The sequence below is a fragment of the Rhinoraja longicauda genome, chromosome 1 (genome assembly GCF_053455715.1).
Source record: "Rhinoraja longicauda isolate Sanriku21f chromosome 1, sRhiLon1.1, whole genome shotgun sequence".
In the NCBI taxonomy this organism is placed as follows: domain Eukaryota; kingdom Metazoa; phylum Chordata; class Chondrichthyes; order Rajiformes; family Arhynchobatidae; genus Rhinoraja; species Rhinoraja longicauda.
The window spans coordinates 68,510,874-68,533,740 of NC_135953.1; the positions used below are offsets into that span (position 1 = coordinate 68,510,874).

Below are 22,867 nucleotides of genomic sequence, written 5' to 3' on the forward strand. Positions count from 1 at the left end.
CAAGGCTTTACTTTGCAGCCCTTCTTATCCTCCAGACATTAGCCATCCTCCAGATATCCATCCGGCACATCACGTCTGTGTATTCATATATCTCAGTCAGCCAGGACTCAAAAATCTCTCCTCGATGCTGAGATTTGTGAAATATCTGCTTTAATATGTGCCATTGCTGATCTACCATCTCACTATTTAATCAATTTTCCCAGTTGATTTCAATCATTTGTCTTCGTACCATTGTGGTTGGCTTTATGTTTAGGACACCAGTTTTAAACATAAATTGCTCGTTCTCAAGCTGAATTTGAAATTCTACTATACTTTTGATCACTCTTACTTTGGGGATACTTTACCTCAAAATCATTAATTGTACCTTTCACATCACCGATTGTTATACGAGAATTTTGCCCGAACAGTCTATGATCCATAGCGCTATATTTAAAGCCCAAAGCGCCATGTTTAAACCCCATTGTGCTGTAGGCAGTAGCACTATATTTAGAACCCATAGCATTGCAGCCGACAGCTCTTTGTTTAAAATCCCACGAGTTGACAACGCTGTTTAAAACTTTGCGCGCCAAACCGGCAGTGCCGTGTGTTATTACCTTTACTCGCCAAGTCTGTAGCGCTGTGTGTATTGCTTTGCATGCCAAGTCTGTAGCGCTGTGTGTATTGTTTTACGCGCCAGTCTGCAGCCGATAGTGCTGTTTCCAAAGGATGCAGGGGGGGGGCCTTGCTCGGATGCAGTCCCCTGCCATTGGTTGTAGTTTGAATTTGGAAGCAGCGCTATTGGCCAAGGTGGTCATTTCAATAACTGATTTCTGCCTTTATAAAGGCAGGTGCCGGTAAGCCAGAAGGTAGTTCTTGACGAGAGGGGTTCACCGAAGGGCTGGGTTGCGATCAGCCCCGCAGACGGAGGACGCGAGGGAGGTGTGCTGCTGTAAGATAGGCCCCCGCGCACACCAAGATAAGTATTGTTTTTGCTCTCTCTCGTGCCAATAAAACTGATTTGTCACTTAACGGAAGAGTGTGCCTTTTTTCTGTTCTATTACACAGATCCTTGAACCTGTTCCCTTGTAATATTTAGCGTAGTCGGCAGGATCTGACGAATAGAATAATGTTTCGTAAAAAGAAATCAAACGGTCCAGAGGAGTACCGCATTCCAGGGTAGTCTGACAATACCAAGGGATTTGGGGCTCTGGCTAATCTCCTGGTGGCCAGTCGGCTGGTCAGACAAGACCCATCCCCAAAATTGGGTTACCATGTTGTTTCGGTCCTACGGGATAGTGGATTTGCCAAAATAAAAGGGGGAGTCAACGGGGGGGGGGGGGGGGCTTTCAGGTTGCTAGCCACCTTAATTAGGAACCAACACGAGGCCATGGGGAAGAGCAGCGAATAATTGAATTGGAGCAAAATTTAGAGCAATGCTTAACCATGGCCAGCCCTGTTCGCTGGGTACGAACCCCCTCTTTGCTGGATTGGGACCCGGTCTCGAGAGGAGTGGCCCACGGTGGACGAGGGGAGCAGTGTTCTCAGACAGTGGGCCCTCATCAGTGGCATTTATAATGGGCAGCTGGGATTCCCTGAGGAGTGAACGCTAACCTCCACCATGGTTGGATTCTCAGTGAAAACGGCAGCTCCTCACTTGAAAGGTATACTTCTGCCTCTTTTGGGACTGTCCGTAGGCAAAATCTGTGGGGGAGGCCCTAGTTCTCCTGGAGGGGCTGGAACATTTGGGGGGTCCTTACAGTAGCCGAGTGCGTAAGATAGAACATGGTAAAGTGGGGACCGGGGCACATTCCATCTCGGCCCCCATCTCAGCCGTAAGGAGATGTTAATAGCTTCATTGAGCGCTGGGTTCCCTAAGGAGAGGGTGGATTGGGATACCCACTCCCACCATCTATGCTTTGTGGAAAGATCACTGACAGGGGAGGACGAGCGAGTCTGGGGAGAAAGGAACCAAAATGGGCGGCACGGTAGCGCAACGGTAGAGTTGCTGCTTTACAGCGAATGCAGCGCCGGAGACTCGGGTTCGATCCTGACTACGGGTGCTGCACTGTAAGGAGTTTGTACGTTCTCCCCGTGACCTGCGTGGGTTTTCTCCGAGATCTTCGGTTTCCTCCCACACTCCAAAGACGTACAGGTATGTAGGTTAATTGGCTGGGTAAATGTAAAAATTGTCCCTAGTGGGTGTAGGATAGTGTTAATGTACGGGGATCACTGGGCGGCACGGACTTGGAGGGCCGAAAAGGCCTGTTTCCGGCTGTATATATATGATATGATGATACCCAGAAAGAGGGATGATGTCCTCTCTCGACCCTCCCCCTGACACCCTACAGATGGCCAGTCACAATACCCATGGGGTTGCATCCACAGGGGGAGGGGGTGAGGGATGGAGACCCCCTGCCCCGCTCCCATAAGGGTGTGGCCAGGTCCCCCGGCAAATATAGTTGGCAGCCCTTCTCCCGGCAGGGAGACCCGTGGCCATACGTACCCGTTGCAGTACATTGGGGCGGGGGGAATGTACAGCGCTGGTTGGCCCTAGTGGACACTGGGGCAGAACATACCATAGTCCCAGGGGATCCCGGGAAGATACACGGCCCAAGGGTGCTGGTGGAGGGGCTAGAGGGCGCCCTCACCCCCGCTCGACAAACCACCCTTCCCATGTCCATTGGAAGCGGGCCCCCTGTGACTACGTCGGTCCTCATTACCCCCTCCCCCGAGTGCAAGGGGACACTACCACCTGGAAGTTGCCCTGCTAGCCAGTCACCATCCCCACTTGGAAACGTGTCGCTGTTCCTTCACTGTTGATGGGTCATAGTCCTGGAACTCACTCACTCATGAACAACACAAGGATTGCAGCGATTCAAGAAGGCAGCTCACCTGCACCTTCTCAAGAGCATCTAGAGATGAATAATTCAATGTTGGCACAGCCTGTGATGCTCACATCCCTTGAATTAATGTTTTAAATAAAGAGTGCATTCACCGATACCAATTTAAGAACGTGAATTCACAGATTAAGAAGTTCTCCGTCCAATTTAGTTTTCATATTAACACAAACAGAATATCTCTGCAGTAAAGCCTGGCAAAACCCTGCAGTATATGTTCAGAATTCTCTCTCTGAGCTCCCGGAAAGCCACGGAGAAGCCGGGACCGGAGCAGGCCAGAGCGAGGTCTCGCAGATCGACAGAGCCCGCGGCTAACTTTTTCTAATTTGCTTAATTAATTAATGTGCAACCTTTTGCACTGATGAGTTATGAATTACTTCTCAATGATTTTTTAATCTAAATCTGTGCCAAATTTCAAGTAGATACCAGAGATGGGTCACGAAAGTCCAAATCGAGACACATTTTCGATGTTCGGTCTAATCTACCTGATCTTGGTTTTCTTTCTGTCTATCCTTAAATTTTCAAATACGCCCAAATATTCAATTTCCAGCCCTGGTTACCTTGTAACCATATCTAATAATAACCTTTATTGCTCTTTGTGCCATCAAATCATCTCTCTAGTCGCAAATGCTGCATGCAGAGAAGAGCCTTAATCTTACTATTCCTTACGCATTTGCTGTGTTCTCATTCATCCTCCATGATATTCTCATTACTGTTGACTCTGTCAATGTCACTTGTGCCACTGTCACTAATGCTTTTATTCGCTTCCTTAAATACCCCTTCATCCAGACCCCTTTCATCCATTTTCAGCTTTGCTTTACTTCCTGCCCATTATTCTACTTGAAAATCGCCATCCCTGTTAGTTAGCTAGTTTAACACCTAGTTTAACACATGTACACTCATATTTTGCCCTTTTATAGCTGAAATCTACAACAAAAGTAGGAAATGGACTTTTAAATGCATTGTGACCTTACGATTGGCCAGCAGACCCGACTCCCAGAAACACCAGCAGGGCACCTGAAAGCAATGGAGAAGCCTCCATTGTAAGAGAGCACATGGTTGCAGAGAGGTCTTCAGGTAATGAAGGCATAAAGGTAATGAAGGCATGTAACCCCTAACTCCACCTCCCTCACATCTTCTGGCCAACACCCAAATCGCCAGAGAATAAAATAGAAGACACAATAGGGAGACTGCTGTATTAAAAGGACGAGGACTGCTGTATACTGTGTTTCACAGAGACATGGCTCATCCCCAAATTTCCAGACAATGCACTGCAATCCAAGTTTTTCCATCCACTGTATGGACTGGACGGCAACATCATGTAAAAGAAAAGAGGTCAGTGTCTGCTTTGTGATAAACTCATCGTGGTGTTCAAATTTGGTAGTCTTGTCCCATTCGTGCTGGAACATCTTGCAGTTGAATGCTAATCATTCTACCTACAAAGAAATTTCTCCATCATCATCCCAACTGCAGTCTACACCCCGCTTCAAGCAGATATCAAGCTAACACCTAAGGAATTGAGAGCCACGTTCAGCTAGTGCATAACGGCGTACCCCAATGACTTCCTCTTCAGCACTGGGGACTTCAACCAGACAAACTAGTTTGAAGTTGTGAAAAAAAGAAACTACAGATACTGGTTAATACCAAAGATTGACACAAAATGTTGGAGTAACTCAGCCGGTCAGGCAGCATCCCTGGTGAAAATGGATAGGTGACGTTTGAGGTCAGTTTAGTTTGAAGTTGTAGCTGCCTAACTACCATGTCACCTTCAACACCAGAGGACCTAACACATTTAACCACTGCTACATTACTATCAGGAATGCCGACTGCTCCATTCCTCATGTGCACTTTGGAAAATCTGGTCAGCTGGCTGCACTTCTTGCTGTGAACATGCAGAGACTAAAGAATTCAGCACCAGCGAAGAGGACTGTGAAGAGCTGGTCTTGGGCAGAAAAACAGTTACTGGACTGCTTCAAATCGGTAGACTGGGCCACACATAAGGATTCATTAGAAGACCTGTGTGAATATGTCACAGTCATCAACAATTTCATAAAGTTTTGCATGGTCAAGTGTAATCCCACAAAGGTCTTCCCAACCAGAAGCTCTGGATGAATCAGAAAATTTGTAATCTCAATCGGAGGTATTTAGACTGGTGATCTTTAATCATACAAGAAGTCCAGGTATGACCTTCTGAAGGTCATCAAAAGCAACTTGATAACTCCAGATTAAGCTGGAATCACAGATAGAAGCTCAAAAGCTGCTGCAAGACTTGCACACTAACACTTGCTATAAGACAAAATGAGTAGCATAAATGGCAACAATGCATAATTTCTGGATGCTCAATGCCTCCTATGCATGCTTTTGAAAGGGAGGACATTGACACACTTACAAGAGCCCCCACAACCTCTACGACTGTGATCTCAGTCTCCAAGGTTGAAGTCAAGTTTTATCCTTCAAGAGGGTAAAACTATGCAAAACTATCCAGAAGGCACATGTGGCTAAATAGACAATAGACAATAGGTGCAAGAGTAGGCCATTCGGCCCTTCAAGCCAGCACCACCATTCAGTGTGATCATGGCTGATTATTCTCAACCTTACAATCTTCAACTTCTCACTTTTGCTGTCCGAGGTTCCTACCTGCTTCAAAAGGGCACTATTGTACCAGTACCCAAGAAGAGCATGGTGACCTGCCTCAATTACCATTCGGTAGCATTTGCATCCACTGACATCTCCAATGAGGTGCTATGATAGATTGGTTATGGTGCAAATCTTGCTTTGGAACATATTAGAATCCACTTTAATTTGCCTATTGTCACAACAGGTCAATGCCAGATACTATTTTACTGGCACTTCACTTTGTTCAGGACAATCTGGATAACAGGAATACTTACATCAGGTGTTCATTAACTACAGCATTCAGCACTATAACTCCCTACAAACTCATCACCAAATGCCAAGAACTGGACCTATGTATCTCACTTTACAATTGAATCCTTGAATTCCACGTGAGCAAACTTCATTCAGTAAGGGTTAGTAACACAATCTTCTCATTGACCATCAACACAATCTGCATTGCAGGCCTGTATGACTCGCCACCTGCTTTACTCTCTTTACAGTCATGACTGTGGGGTAAGCACGGTTCCAATGCCACCTGCAAATTTGCTAACACACCACTGTTATTGGCAGAGTGGTGAATAGTCAATGCACAGGAAATAGAACAAGCACATGGTAGACTGTTGCCACAACAACAACCTCTCGTCCAACATCAACAAAACCAAGGAACTGAATTGTTGTCTGGAGAAAGGGGAAGTTGAGAAATCACTTGTCTTGTTTTCATTGGTGGGTCAGTGGTGGAATTAACCAACATCTGCAGTTCCTTCCTACAGATTTGTAGATTAATTGGCTTCTGTAAATTGCCCTAGCTTGTGGGATATAATTAGTGTATGGATGATCGTTGGTTGGCGCAGACTCGGTGGGCCAAAGTTCCTGTTTCCACACTGTATCTCTAAAACAAAAAACTAAAAATAAAGTAGTGGACTCAGCCCATTCCATCATGGCCCAACCCACCAGATAAAACATCTACACGAGGCACTACATCAAGAGAACTGCATATTCAGGATTCCCACCAGCAGGGCCACACCCTCTTCTCACTGCTACCATCGGGCCGGAAGTCCCACACCACCAGGTTAATAAACTGCTACTTTCTTATGACTAGAGCCAGGATGTTTAGGCACTAAAAATCTCTGAAATAGGCAGGCAAACAGGCATAATAAAATTACAAAAAAGGCACGAAAAAGGCAGTTATTGACAAAAAAAAGGCATAAGCATGTATTTCCCCCACCAACATATGGTTAAAAATGATAATATAAAGGTATACTACATTAAATGACCAAAGTTGCCTGGTTGCACATAATTACGAGCATTTTTTTCAAATTATTTGGTGTTAAACTATGCCGTCTGTCAGACATAATATGCTTCAGTTGTGAAAAACTTATTTCGACCCCAGCTGTCACTGGTGCATACCCGAAACAAGCTACAGACTTTATATTCATGATGTTATCTTGTGCATAACAACTGCCTTTGAGAACTTTAGTTATGTTTTGTGTTTCTTCAAGATCTTTGTTACCTAAAATCACTCTCTCACATTTTCCTTGTATGACTTAACCTACATCGCCAGGACCTTTACGAATATCGTCAGTTACTTTGTTGAAAGCCTGCAAGTTATTCACTAATGTTTCACCATGTTTCTCAAGGGAAGTGATAGCTTGTGGGAAGTTTGCAAAATTGGAAGCAATAAACACAAGATTGCGTTGGAGGGACTTTTTCTGCATGATTTCACTGACAATCCTGACTGCAGCAGATTCCTCTTCTTCAAAACAGTTGACGATTTATTTTATCTTTTCCAAATTTGCAGCATAGTAGAGTACAGTAGTGAGCCATGTACCACACGTAGTCAAAATGGACTGAGGAGGTAGCGGAATCTCGGGTGCCATTTCCTTCAACAACTGCACTGCTTTGAGGAAGATTTTCTTGACAGTGGAAACTAGGCGATCAACATTTGGAAACAAGCTACGTATGTGCTCAGCAATTCTATGAAGTCCGTGAGCTAAGCATGTCAAATGCAACATTTTGGGGAATAAAACTTTAAGAGCACGAGCAGCTTTTTTCATGTACGGAGCTGCATCAGTCACAAACAGAAAAACATTTTCGTGTTTTATACCTTCTGGCCAAAGTACAGCAAGAGAAGATGTAAACAACTGAGCAATAGTTGAGCTGTTTGACTTCTCCAATACTTCCGATGTCAACAAATACTCCTTTGATGGTTGACCTGCCTCCAGTGTACCGATGACCACATTGGCAACATATCTCCCCACAGATATTGTCTCGTCTATTGAGATCCATATTTTGTTGCATGCAACTTCATCTCTAATTTTCTGCACAACAATGTTGAAGTTTCTGTCAACATCATTTTTCTGTAATGATGACTCATTCAGTATATGTTCCTCTCTGTATTTCTCTAAAAAAAACTCAGAGATTTGTTTTCCAATTTCCACAGTGCAATTCCAGCATCAATGAATGCCTTGTACAGATCACTCAAAAATTCAGATTTGCGACTGGAGCCAGCAGTAAATGTAGTGAGGAGACAAGCTTGCTTATTTCCCGCCTTCAGTTTCTCTGCCGCCAACTTGTGTTTAGCTGTCTGTACATGCTGGGAGACAAAATATTTCTTCTCATGATTCTCTGCTTTCTCACATGCTTTGCAAAACAGCACACAGTTGACTGTAGAGAATATATCACTCCCGTACACTCACCAAATCGTTCCATTTTTTTAATAAGGCATTGACTTGACTTTAGGCATTTTGACGCTTGAGGGGTAAATCCTACAGGAGCAGGGATGCAGACCTCTACAGGCAGGCCAAGTACAAGCTGAGAAGAGGAATCAGAGCTGCCAAGGAAAGGTACTCTGAGAAGTTGAAGAGCAAGTTCTCAGCAAAGATATTAGAGGAGCAAGATAGACCACTCGACCCTAAAAACCGTAGTATGTCATAGCGCCATTTTAGTAGGCAGAAACTTGCAGAAACATTTTTAAAGAAAAATAACAAAAATCTGTGAATTGATAGATGAGAAATATTCTGCATTTTAATGGTATCATCACACATACTGTTCCGCCAAAACACTGATTGCACTGCGAGAGGCATAGCGGTAGGTTTTGTCAACTAAAATGGCGGCCGTTACGCTCCTTTGCGTACTACACTTCAGTAATGGCGATTTCAACGGAGTGGTCCATCTTGTTCCTCTAGTATCTTTGGTTCTCAGCTATGACTCTTCAGTTTGGAAGGGCTTGCAAGAAATCAGAAGCTACAAGAGGAAAACCCCCCGCTCCTTGGACAATCGTCAGCTGACCAACGACCTGAACGAGTTCTACTGCAGGTTCGATAAACAGAATCTTAACCCTGGTACCCCTCCCCCCCTCCCCAACCAACACTTCACACCTACTCACATCCTGACTCCAGTTTGAAAAGACTGGACCCTTCCCCATCCACTCCTCTCCATTCACCACTTAACACCCACTTACAGCCTGAATGCAAAATACCGGGGCCTCCTCCACTGCCTACAAATGAACGACCGATGGTGGCGCCCCCGGTTTCACCCCAGTGGTGGAAATTTTCTTGTAAGTTACGTCAACACGGCAAAAAAAAGGCAGATTTAGGCACTCGATCGTGAAAAGGGCATTATCTTGCTGAAATCATCAAAAAAGGCATGAAAAGGCACTTATGGCAAAATCCTGGCTCTACTTATGATCATCGGGTGCATGAACCAACTTGCACAACTGTAATCCGACCTCAGCAACAGAACACCACGAACCACCATGGACACTACTGTGGACTTGTTTTCTAACTGCTTTTGCAGTCTTTTTCTTTTTACTGTTTTCGTTTTATTATTGTCACATAACCTGGGGTACAGTGAAAAGTTCTATCCAATCAGATCAGATAATACCATACATCAATACAACTCTCTGCAATTTCTTGTGGTCCTGGACAGAGCTGTTCCCAAGCTAATCTGTGATGCAAGTATGTTTTCATGCTAATATACTTATAATTTATGTTTTTTGGTGTTGTCAGTCTATATGTTTGTAATGTTGCTGCACGTAAGATTTTCATTGTACCTGTACCTCGCTGCACTTGTGCCTATGACAATAAGCTTGACATGACAATGGGATTAATACAAGATCAACCTTAAAAGTTAATTTCAAGATGCTGTCAAATCCATTCACTTTTCCCAACAAACCTTTGTTTTGAGATTGAGCACCCACAGTATTTCTCTGTGACACACCCCCCTCTAAACCTCCACTTGTTTTTGGAAAAATGACTACAGTTTGGCAAGTCAGAATTCTAACAAAATCATAAATGCAAATTCTAACATTAACCTGGTCACTGTCATGTTTTTTTATCACTATTGGCCATGACCCGAACATACTCAGGGGTGGCACTAACAGGTTAATTTACACAATTTTGTTTGTACGGTTATCATTTTAGTACAGCGAGTAGGCTTGTACACACAGGATTTTAGTGGAGCGACTAGGCTTGTATACACTGGAATTTAGAAGGATGAGAGGGGATCTTATCGAAACGTATAAGATTATTACAGGGGTTGGACACGTTAGAGGCAGGAAACATGTTCCCATTGTTGGGGGAGTCCAGAACCAGGGGCCACAGTTTAAGAATAAGGGGTAGGCCATTTAGAACAGAGATGAGGAAAAACTTTTTCAGTCAGAGAGTTGTGAATCTGTGGAATTCTCTGCCTCAGAAGGCAGTGGAGGCCAATTCTCTGAATGCATTCAAGAGAGAGCTAGATAGAGCTCTTAAGGATAGCGGAGTCAGGGGGTATAGGGAGAAGGCAGGAACGGGGTACTGATTGAGAATGATCAGCCATGATCACATTGAATGGTGGTGCTGGCTCGAAGGGCCGAATGGCCTACTCTTGCACCTATTGTCTATTGTCTACATTACATTTTCTTCAATAATTCCATGACAAATGAAGAATTCACCAGCTTTGCTCACTCTGGTTTGGAACTGTTTCATTTTCTAATGAAGTAACTTCCCTTAACCTCTCCACTGGCTTGTCTTATTGATGCATTGTTGAAATTACACAATTAAGTTTGTCCTTTTAGGTATCCAATAATTCCATCTGTCACTGAAATCAGTTGCTAAATTTGGATAGGCAAGTCAATAAACTGCTAAATGTATTCATTCTATGAAGTGAATTATTGGATGATGGGAAGGGAAAATTAAAAAAATCAAGAACTGAAAAATTGTTCTGATTGCGCCATTCAATAGTGATATTAAAATAGGATAATACTTTACTGAACTACTGAGCTATAAGCATTCATACTAGCTTTTTTCTCTACTTTCACAATGGAATAGATTAAAACAAGGAAAAGGAGAGAAAAATAAGATACATGTAAAAAACAAACTGCTGAGGAACTCAGTGGGTCAAGCAACAGCTGTGGTGGGAACAGGGATAGTAGATGTAGACGGGTCCAAGACTGGGTCATAAGTGAGAATGAAGGGGGAGATAGCTATATAAAAAGAGGGATGAGACAGGGCCAGTAGGTGATAGGTAGACAGAGGAGGGGTGAAGGATGACAAATAGATGGAGCCAGGATGGGTGAAAATTGGAGACTGAGACGGTGGGTGATAAATAGAAACAGATTAGATTGTGTGCAAGTCATCTAACTAACAACTACATAAATATTGCTCCAAAAGATTAACAGGTGGGCTATAACCAATAAGGCAACTAACTTTTTCCTAACTTGCCTTGTGGTCAAAGAACAGTCATTTTGGTTTGACTGTTAAGACAAGCAGGTCTGCAAATCAATTTGATCTGTCACAAATTCTCTTTACATATCTGTAACTTTGCTGCAAGGTGAAGTGGTGATGCAAAAGATGGATTGTGCATGCAGCTCCAAAAAAGAGTCAAATGATTCCCGCTACGATAAAGACCAGATACTCCAGCATCTTCAGAACTTTGGTGTACCAGACGAGCAGATTTTTTGGACAATTGGACATACTTTTATGTCTTTTTTTTCCCCACGAGCACAGGAAGCAGAACCCAGTAAATTTCATCTTATGAAACTAGCTGACATACAAGCCTGAAGAATGGTCTCAATCCAAAACGTCACCCATTCCTTCTCTCCAGAGATGCTGCCTGTCCCGCAACGTTACTCCAGCATTTGGTGTCCATCTTTGGTTTAACTATGCAACACATCTGACATGTGGGAGTTGTTTAAAGGCCATTTGATTGAAGTTGAGAACTGGCATGTTCTAAGTGAGGAGGAGGGATAAGGTTGGCAAAGAAAGAGAATCTAGGATGACCAAAGAGGTTGTAAAAGATAGACACAAAATGCTGGAGTAACTCAGGCAACATCTCCGGAGAGAAGGAATGGGTGACGTTTTGGGTCGAGACCGTTCTTCAGACAAAGAGTCAAAGGAGACAGAGACACAGACATAAGGAAGTGTAATGTGTGAAAACAAGACATCAAAGGGTATGTAGCTCAAGGAAACTGTAGAATAGATCATTGTTAACTTGGAGAAAGTGACAACAAAGCATACAGAGATAACATTTAATCAGGGGGACAGTCAGACTGGTCTAAGAACTAGGAAGGGGGAGGGATAGAGAGAGAGGGAAAGCAAGGGTCACTTGAAGTTAGAGATTTCAATATTCATACCACTGGGGTGTAAACTGCCTAAGTGAAATAGGAGGTTGTAAATTTAGTCAAAAACAAAGCACATGCATGGTTTAGGAAGATGGAATCAGACAGGGCTTTTGAGGAATATAACGAAAGGAGGAAATAAATCAAACGGGCGATCACAAGGGCCAAAAAGAGCCACAAAATGGTTATGGCGAGTCAGATTAAGGAAAATCCCACACATATTCAAAATAAGAGCGAAACCAGGTAGGACAACCTAGGGATAAAGGAGGGAATTTGTGTGTGGAGTCTGGGATACAGGCGAGGCACTAAACGAGTACTTTGCATTTACTTTCATGAAGAAGGATATGGAGGACAATGAGATCACTGTGGTGAATATCAGTATGCAAGAGTAGTTTGAGATTAAGATGGCGGTGGCTCTTCAAGAGCATCAAGGTGGATAGATCCCCAGGACCTGATGAGATTTATGCAGGAGAGAGGCAAGAGAGGTGATTACAAGAGCTTTGAAGAAGATCTTTGTGTCTTCTCTAGCCACAAGCAAGGTTCTGATGGCCTGGATGTAGCTAATGTTGTTTCTTTATTTACGAAAAGTAAAGAGAATACAGGAAATTATAGGCCAATGAACCTCATGTCAGTGGTAGGGAAGCTCTTGGAGTGGATGCTTCAGGATAGGATTTACTCCCATGTGGAAGAGAATGGGTTAATTAGGAACAATCAGCATGACTTTGTACATGGCAGCTCATGTCTTGGCTAACTTGATCCGAGTTTTCTGGGGAAGTGATGAAGGTGATCGATGAAGGTAGGGTGGTGACTGTTGCCTACATGGATTTTAGTAAGGCATTTGTTAAAGTCCTTCATGGTAGGCTGATCCAAAAGATTAAGATGGCACAGGATTAACAATAACTTAATTGTATAGTTTCAGAACTGGCTTACTGATAGAAGACAAAACGTTGCGGTGGACAGACAATATTCAGGATGGAGGTCAGCGACCTGTGGAGTTCCACAGGGATCTGTGTTGAGACCTCTGCTGTTAGGATATATATAAATGACTTGGACATTAACATAGATGGGTTGGCTAGTAAATTTGTGAATTACACCAAGACTACTAGGGTTGAGGACAGCGTCAAAGGCTGTCAAGGTATACAGCAAGATACAGATCAGCTGCAGAAAAGGGTGGAGAAATGGCTAATGAAGTTTAATATGAACAAGTGTGCAGTGTTGCATTTTTGGAGGTCAAACGTAAGGGAATATACATGAATAGTATGACACAAAAGCATTGATGTACAAAGGTATTTTGGAGTCAAAGAGCATATTTTCCTAAAAGTGGCAACACAAGTAGATGGAGTGGTAAAGAAGACATGTGGTATGCTTGCTTTCATAGGTTGAGGCATTGAATACAAGTGTCAGAAAGTCATGATGCAGTTTAACAGGACTTTGGTTAGGCCGCATTTGGAGTATTGCATGCAGTTCTGGTTGCTCTCATTACAGGAAGTATGTAGAGACTTTGGAAAAAGTGCAGAGGTGGATTACCAGGATGATGCCCCGATTAGGGAGTATTAGGTACAAGGAAAGGTTGCACAGACTTGAAATGTTTTCTCTAAAATGCCAGAGGTTGCAGGGAAACCTGGTAGAAGAAAATAAAATGATCAGAGGCATAGATATGGTATGCAGTACAATCAGAACCTTTTTCCTAGATGGAAAAAATAAATACTAGAGGGCATAGTTTTAAGGTGAGAGGGGCAAAGTTTGAAGGAGATGTGCAGAGCAACATTTTTTTTAACTTCAGAGGGTGCTGAGCACCTGGATCATGTTGCTGGTAGTGGTGGTTGAGGCAGATACCATTGTGGCTTTTAAGAGACTTTTGGATAAACAAATGAATATGCAGGGAAAGGAGGGATATGGATTGTACGCAGGTAGATAAGAGATTGTATTGGCATCACATTCGTCAGACATTGTAGACTGAAGGCCCGTTCTTGTGCTGTACTGTTCTGTGTTCTATCTTACACTTACAGTTAGAGAGCTATGATTAGTTTATTCAAAGTACTTCAATTCAGTCAAGATTGTAAGACTAAGGCTTACTTCATTGCAGGCCAAAACATAATTGGCAGAAGATGCACTGTCAGAGGTGCCATATTTTAAACAAGAAATAGAGATCCTATCTGTTTGTTCTAGTTGACATAAAATAACTTATTAGCCTAAAATATTAATTGTTTCTCTCTCTACTGATTCTGCCTGGCCCATTTTCCACATTTCCTGTTTCTTTTCAAATTCTAACTTTTTATTTTTGAAAGATAAAAATTATACTGTTCGTAAAAGATCAGTACTTCTAATGTACATGTCAACACCATCGGTCATTATCTCCAAAACAGATTAGCCACCTATATTAATTTCATTTGTTGTTTGAAAAACTCAATATTTCAAAAGATAGCTGAGCCACTACAAAACACATTGAGATGTATTCATTATTAACAACCTCTAAATGAGTCCACTAAATGTCTAATTTAAATATCTGTGAACTACATATTTGTAGAGGCACACAACAAAATGATAAGGCAAGTAGACATATCAACCACTGAACTATAAAGGGTTCTGTACATCATACTATGCTAATAACAGTTCCCCATAATGACAGAAGGGTCTCGACCTGAAACATCACCCATTCCTTCTCTCCAGAGATGCTGCCTGTCCCACTGAGTTACTCCAGCATTTTGTGTCTATCCCCATAATGACAAGCCAGATTATAATTCTTTAAATAAATAGGAACATTGCTAAAAAACTAAATAATCATTAAGAGTCTCAAATATGTGTAGAGATAAAGTGTAATGAGCAATTAAGGTGCAAATATTGAAGTCATAGCTATCATAAAATATTTCACAACAGTTTTGTTTAATCCTGTCATTGAATTGCATTATCATGTATTTATTAAAAGACGAACTTGACTACAATGAGGAAGAAAAAGTAAAAAACACACTACCAAAGCAAAATAGCTAAATATCATTAGCGGAAACCCACTAATCACCCAGTCAAAATTATGTAAGGTGACGTGCCTCAATGACTACCAACCAGTGGCACTAACATGATGATGAAGTGATTTGAGAATTTGGTAATGCCACTCCTACCTCAACGAGAACCTGGACCCATTACAATTTGCCTACCACAAAACAGGTCAACAAAGGATGAAGAAGGGTCTCGACCTGAAACGTCACCCATTCCTTCTCTCCAGAGTTGCTGCCTGTCCCACTGAGTTACTCCAGCAATTTGTGTCTACCATGGGATCTCATTGGCTCTCCACTATGCATTGGACCACTTGGACAATAGAAACACATACATCAGACTGTTGTTCCTAGACTACAGTTGGCATTCAATACCATCATCTCTTCCAATCTGGTTACCAAGCTCACGAAACTGGATCTCTTTGCATCCCTTTGGATCCTCGGCTTCCTCATCAACAAACCACAATCTGTATGAATTGGCAGCAACACTTCCTCCTCCATAGCCATCAGCAACTCAAGGCTGCATGCTCACCCCCCACACTCTACTCATGACTGTGTCGCCACAAAGACACATCTACATCTTCAAATTCGCCAACAACACCACCATTATTGGACAAATTGCAGATGACAATGAGTCGGAGTACAGGAGGGAGATCGATCGAATGACCAAATGGTGCCTGAACCACAACCTTGCTCTCAACGTCAGTAAAATCAAGGAACTCATTGTTGACTATAGAAGAAGGCCGAGGATCGACAAACCTGTCTTCATTGACAGGACAGCGGTAGAGTCAAAAACTTCAAATTCCTCGGCATGCATATCTCCGAAGATCTATCCTGGACCCAGCACATTGATGCAATCAAAAAGGAAGCACATCAATGCCGCTACTTCCTTAGAAGATTGTGTATGTTAATGAATACTCTCTTGAACCTCTACAGGTGTACTGTAGAGACCATATTAATTGGTTGCTTCACAGCTTGGTTCGGCAAGAATGCAAAAAGTGGCAAACACTGTACAGTCCATCACAGGTTCTGGCCACCTCACCATCGAAGGGATGTACAGGAATCGCTGCCTCAAAAAAGGCAGCCCGTATCATCAGAGACCCAAATTACCCTATCCACACTCTCATTTCACTCCTGCCATTGGGACGCCCGTTGGCTGAGAAGAAAAGTAAGTGTTAATTGCAGTGGAAAAGGCAGTTTAAAAAGAGCGCCAAGAGGACGCTAGTAGTCAGTTTGAAAAGTCCGGGAGCAGAGCAAGGACGCCCATTGGCTGAGAAGAAAAGTAATTGGCAATTGCAGTGGAAAAGGCAGACTAATAAGAGCGCATAACTCGAAGCTGGTCAGGAAGGCAGCAGAGAAGTGAGATTGGTTGATCAATTAAAGCAGACGATTGGTAAATTGACCATTTAAGTAATTTAGTGACTGATATAAGTAAGGCTTGCACAAGGGGTGCAGCCCTGTTGAGGGAAGTGCCCTGTGAGTAAAGTGCGAGTCTTCGGCGAGGAGGTTACGCTTGTTTTTTGAGCCGGAATTGTTTTTGACACCGAAGTGATGGCGCACAAGTTGGTGCAGTATGTTTCCTGCAGGATGTGGGAAGGTAGAGACACTGCTGGAGCTTCTGGGAGCTACACCTGCAAGAACTGTGTCCAGGTGCAGCTCCTGACTGGACGTGTGGCAGAGTTGGAAAAGCAGCTGGTTGACCTCAGGGCCATCCGGGAATGCGAGAGTTTCCGGGACAGGACCTACTGTGAGGCTGTCACGCCAAGGGTCCAGGTCGAGCGAAGGTGGGAGACCGTTTCAGGGGGAAGCGAACGTGGACTACAGGAGACCCTATTGCACACAGGTACACCCTATTGGGAACTGTTGGGGCAGAAGACGCTTCCAGTCCGAGCGGCAGTCGCGTTGGCGGTTCTATCCCAGGCAAGGAAACTCGACCGGGGAGACCGAAGTCAGGAAGAGCCATAGTAGTCGGTGACTCCATTGTCCGAGGTACGGACAGGAGATTCTGTGGCGACAGGCGGGAGTCGAGGATGGTTTGTTGCCTCCCTGGTGCCAGGGTTCAAGACATCACGGAGTGGCTTCAGAACATCCTAGCGAGGGAAGGTGATCAACCGGAGGTAGTTGTGCATGTGGGCACAAACGACGTCAGGAGGAAGAGGAAGGAGATACTGCAGCGTGAGTTTAGGGAGTTAGGAAGAAGACTGAGAAGCAGGACGTCGAGGGTGGTTATCTCTGGACTGCTGCCTGTCCCTCGTGCTGGTGAGGGCAGGAACAGAGAGATCGGGGATATGAATGTATGGCTGAGGGGCTGGTGCAGGGAGCAGGGATTTAGATTTCTGGACCACTGGGATCTCTTCTGGGGTAGGGGTGACCTGTACAAAAGGGACGGGTTACACCTTAACAGCAGGGGGACCAACATTCTGGCAGGCAGGTTTGTTAGTGCTACAAGCGTGGCTTTAAACTAAGTAGTGGGGGGGAGGGGTTGACAAATTGGGAATATGGAGTTAAAGGGGAAGCGAATACAGGAGAAACTGTAAAGGACTCTCGTATGAATGGGAAGGGAAGTTCTAGAAGGGATATGAGAGTAAGGTCAGGGCCAATGGTGACCGGTGTGAGAGGGGAGGTAAATACCGAAGTTAAAGTGTTGTATTTAAATGCGCGAAGTATAAGAAATAAAGTGGATGAGCTTGAGGCTCAGTTAGACATTGGCAAGTATGATGTTGTGGGAATCACTGAGACATGGCTACAAGAGGACCAGGGCTGGGAGCTCAATATTCAGGGGTACACAACGTACAGAAAAAACAGGCAGGTGGGGAGAGGGGGCGGGGTAGCTCTGTTGGTAAGGAATGATATTCACTCCCTTGCAAGGAGTGACATAGAATCAGGAGATGTAGAATCAGTATGGATAGAGATGAGGAATCGTAAGGGTAAAAAGACCCTAATGGGAGTCATCTACAGGCCCCCCAAACAGTAGCCTCGACATAGGGTGCAAGTTGAATCAGGAGCTAAAATTGGCATGTCACAAAGGTAATGCTGCGGTGGTCATGGGAGATTTCAACATGCAGGTAGACTGGGAAAATCAGGTTGGTAATGGACCCCAGGAAAGAGAGTTTGTGGAGTGCCTCTGAGATGGATTCTTAGAACAGCTTGTACTGGAGCCTACCAGGGAGAAGGCAATTCTGGATTTAGTGTTATGTAATGAACCTGACCTGATAAGGGGACTCGAGGTAAATGAGCCATTAGGAGGCAGTGACCACAATATGATAAGTTTTACTCTACAAATGGAGAGGGAGAAGGGAAAATCGGAGGTGTCAGTATTGCAGTATAGCAAAGGGGATTACGGAGGCATGAGGCAGGAGTTGGCCAGAGTTGACTGGAGGGAGGCCCTAGCAGGGAAGACTGTGGAACAGCAATGGCAGGTATTCCTGGGAATAATGCAGAAGTTACAGGATCAATTTATCCCAAAGAGGAGGAAAGATTCTAAGGGGAGTAAGAGGCACCCGTGGCTGACAAGGGAAGTCAAGGACAATAAAAGGGAAGAAGTATAACATAGCAAAGAAGAGTGGGAAGCCAGAGGATTGGGACTCTTTTAAAGAGCAACAGAAGATAACTAAAAAGGCAATACGGGGAGAAAAGATGAGGTACGAGGGTAAACTAGCCAATAATATAAAGGAGGATAGTAAAAGCTTTTTTAGGTATGTGAAGAGGAAAAAAATAGTCAAGGCAGTAGCAGGGGAATTTATTATGGGGAACAAGGAAATGGCAGAAGAGTTGAACCGGTACTTTGGATCTGTCTTCACTGAGGATACAAACAATCTCCCAGGTGTTCTAGTGGCCAGAGATCCTAGGGTGACAGAGGAACTGGAGGAAATCCACATTAGGCAGGAAAAGGTTTTGGGTAGACTAATGGGACTCAAGGCTGATAAATCCCCAGGGCCTGATGGTCTGCATCCCAGGGTGCTTAAGGAGGTGGCTCTAGAAATTGTGGACGCATTAGTGATTATTTTCCAATGTTCTATAGATTCCGGGTCAGTTCCTGTGGATTGGAGGGTAGCTAATGTTATCCCACTTTTCAAGAAAGGAGGGAGAGAGAAAACGGGAAATTATAGACCAGTTAGTCTGACATCAGTGGTGGGGAAGATGCTGGAGTCAATTATAAAAGACGAAATTGCGGAGCATTTGGATCGCAGTAACAGGATCGTTCCGAGTCAGCATGGATTTATGAAGGGGAAATCGTGCTTGACTAATCTACTGGAATTTTTTGAGGATGTAACTAGGAAAATTGACAGGGGAGAGCCGGTGGATGTGGTGTACCTCGACTTTCAGAAAGCCTTCGACAAGGTCCCACATAGGAGATTGGTGGGCAAAATTAGAGCACATGGTATTGGAGGTAGGGTACTGACATGGATAGAAAGTTGGTTGACAGACAGAAAGCAAAGAGTGGGGATAAATGGGTCCCTTTCAGAATGGCAGGCAGTGACTAGTGGGGTACCGCAAGGCTCGGTGTTGGGACCGCAGCTATTTACAATATACATCAATGACTTGGATGAAGGGGTTAAAAGTACCATTAGCAAATTTGCCGATGATACAAAGCTAGGTGGCAGTGTGAATTGTGAGGAAGATGCTATGAGGTTGCAGGGTGACTTGGACAGGTTGTGTGAGTGGGCGGATGCATGGCAGATGCAGTTTAATGTGGATAAGTGTGAGGTTATCCACTTTGGTGTTAAGAATAGGAAGGCGGATTATTATTTGAATGGTGTCAAGTTAGGAAAAGGGGACGTACAACGTGATCTGGGTGTCTTAGTGCATCAGTCACTGAAAGGAAGCATGCAGGTACAGCAGGCAGTGAAGAAGCCAATGGAATGTTGGCATTCATAACAAGAGGAGTTGAGTATAGGAGCAAAGAGGTCCTTCTGCAGTTGTACAGGGCCCTAGAGAGACCGCACCTGGAGTACTGTGTGCAGTTTTGGTCTCCAAATTTGAGGAAGGATATTCTTGCTATTGAGGGCGTGCAGCGTAGGTTTACTAGGTTAATTCCCGGAATGGCGGGACTGTCATATGTTGAAAGACTAGAGCGACTAGGTTTGTATACACTGGAATTTAGAAGGATGAGAGGGGATCTTATCGAAACGTATAAGATTATTAAGGGGTTGGACATGTTAGAAGCAGGAAACATGTTCCCAATGTTGGGGGAGTCCAGAACCAGGGGCCACAGTTTAAGAATAAGGGGTAGGCCATTTAGAACCGAGATGAGGAAAAACTTTTTTAGTCAGAGAGTTGTGAATCTGTGGAATTCTCTGCCTCAGAGGGCAGTGGAGGCCAATTCTCTGAATACATTCAAGAGAGAGCTAGATAGAGCTCTTAAGGATAGCGGAGTCAGGGGGTATGGGGAGAAAGCAGGAACGGGGTACTGATTGAGAATGATCAGCCATGATCACATTGAATGGCGGTGCTGGTTCGAAGGGCCGAATGGCCTACTCATGCACCTATTGTCTATTGTCTAAGAAGGAACAGGAGCCTGAAAACTATGATGTCCTGGAGCAAGCTTCCTCCCAACAACCATCAGGCTATTAAACAACCTCCAAATAAACTTCGAACTACAGAGACTTCAGGATAATTTTTGTCTTTGTACTATTATTATTTGTGTATATTATATATATATAGATATAATATACACACAACTTGTTTGTTTATTATGGCATTTACGGAGTACTAAGTTTACATATTTTTAGTGCTGCTGCAAGTAAGAATTTAATTGTTCCGTCTCAGGACATATGACAATAAAACACTCTTGACTGTACTAATACACTTTCCTTTGCTTAGAACTGTAAAGGTGTAAATAAATGTACACATTCTAATCCCACCTAACAAATGCCAACCAGCAGTCATCATCCTCTCGCTGTACACACCGGCCGGATCTCCCAAAATGCTGGATTTCGCTGGCTTTACGGCGGTTCCCTTGACCTGGCCCTCCCTGAGATGCCGTTAAAGAGCAGAGGTGACGACGCTTCAAAGATGTATTTAAAAGTGACCTGTGGCGAGCCGCGCAACCCCGAGCTTCGCCCCCGCCGGCGCCTGTCCGTCAGCCGGTCCCCAGCCCGTCACCGCCAGCCCACTCTCCCCGCCCGCCAGCTTCCCGTCAGCAGCCGCTCAACCAAGGCGATTAAGGGCGAGCGAGCGCAGTGCGAACCTCACCTCTTCGCTCTTCAAGACCTCCTTGAACTCTCGTTTAATCCTCTGGACTGCGATATTGGCCATTTCGCGACACGCTGCTCGGCCTCGGCTCAGCCTTCCCTTACAACATCAGACTATCAGCACGGCCAAAATGGCGGCGCTTCCGCGCAGGCGCACTGCAGCTCTATGTCAAGCGAATCGGGTCGGCGAGAAGGGCGAGCGCCGGCTCCGCTCCGGACTCGGCAGCAGTGGTGTGGCAGCAGCGCTTGCCCGCTCTAATCTTCATTCAGTAAACTCAGGCCGCCAGGAGCACTGTCCAGCTGGACAGGGCCAGACCTCCACCCCTCACCCGCACCCGTGTCAAATGACACCCGCCTCAAGGCGACCTGTCACAATACTCACTCGCCGACTTGTTGATGCAGCTCACATACAACAGGCTCATTGCAGCAGCACAGTGAGGTGGAGATGTTACGTGTGGCGTGTAGGCCAAATGCATCTGATGGCAGCCATTACCGACGGTCGACCTTTGCATCCCCCAAATCACAATCTTGCATCGAATAGTCATTGAAATTAATTCAGTTTGTTAATCGCCCGGCTCAACCTAAACACCAATCTAATGTGCTATTGCTAATTTTCAGCGTCTTGGTATTATAAATTCGCTTGCAGCAAAATTATATGTCAATCACATCGCTACAAAATGTTAAACTTTATTACATTCCTGTTATATCTATTTTCAACCATTTGATTTACCTGTCTGGTGTCAATTCAAATTTATCATGACTTTTTCTAATACTAAACACAAAGTGCTGGAGTAACTCAGTAAGTCGGACAGCATCTGTGGTTGGCGACCTTTCAGGTAGGAGCCTTTTTCAGATACTTCACCACTCTTCTGACAAATCTGTCATAATATGCAATCGCTTTCCACACTTTCTTGACTTAGATTTCTAAAGAGACAGGATATACAACGGATGCCACTTTCCTGGCCCTAGGTTGGTGTGGATTCTAAAACTGCAGATGCCCAAGTGAAAATTCCGGACATTTAAGGAAAAGGAAATACTTAACAATTACTTTTAAATAATTTTAAAGCATTTAACGTTATTTCACGGCAGCAATCATAAATTATGTCCGTGAATAGTAACATTTATATTTTATTTTACAGGCCGTAAAATATCACCTTCAGTGCAACATCAAATTTCATTTGATAAAACTCTTGTGAAACATATTATAATATTTTAATTAAATTAAAAGTAGCATAAAGTACAAGTTATTTTAAAATCATGGTCTCTGGTTAGCTTCACAAGAGCAGATGCATGACATCGTTATAAGTCGGAATACACTTCAAGTTATTGGTGGAATCTTCCCACAGGGGTATGAAACTCCACCCAAACGAAAATTTGATAATTTGTAGGTTTTACAATATTTTACACTTTTTATTGATATCATACAAAGTTGTGACAGTAATAGTAAGAGCCTAGATTTATGTAGCCATTATCTCAGGATGCTCAAATGAAGTAACCTGAAGTGCATTAACTGTGTTACGAATGATCTCATTTACAAAATCCAACTTCATGCAAATTTTCCCATACATTTTTAAAGCATTTTACAAACCCATG

General features: G+C 43.9%; 1 protein-coding gene across 1 annotated transcript in view; it reads right to left on the minus strand.

Annotated features, from left to right (window-relative positions):
- The window catches only part of ube2kb (ubiquitin-conjugating enzyme E2Kb (UBC1 homolog, yeast)), a 72,395-nt gene extending 50,789 nt beyond the window's left edge, over nt 1-21,606 (minus strand). The window contains exon 1 of the mRNA XM_078399646.1: nt 21,276-21,606. Within this exon, the coding sequence (XP_078255772.1) occupies nt 21,276-21,338 (63 nt within the window). The 5' untranslated portion in view covers nt 21,339-21,606. The remainder of the gene's footprint in view (nt 1-21,275) is intronic.
- Between the last annotated feature and the right edge of the window lie 1,261 nt (nt 21,607-22,867).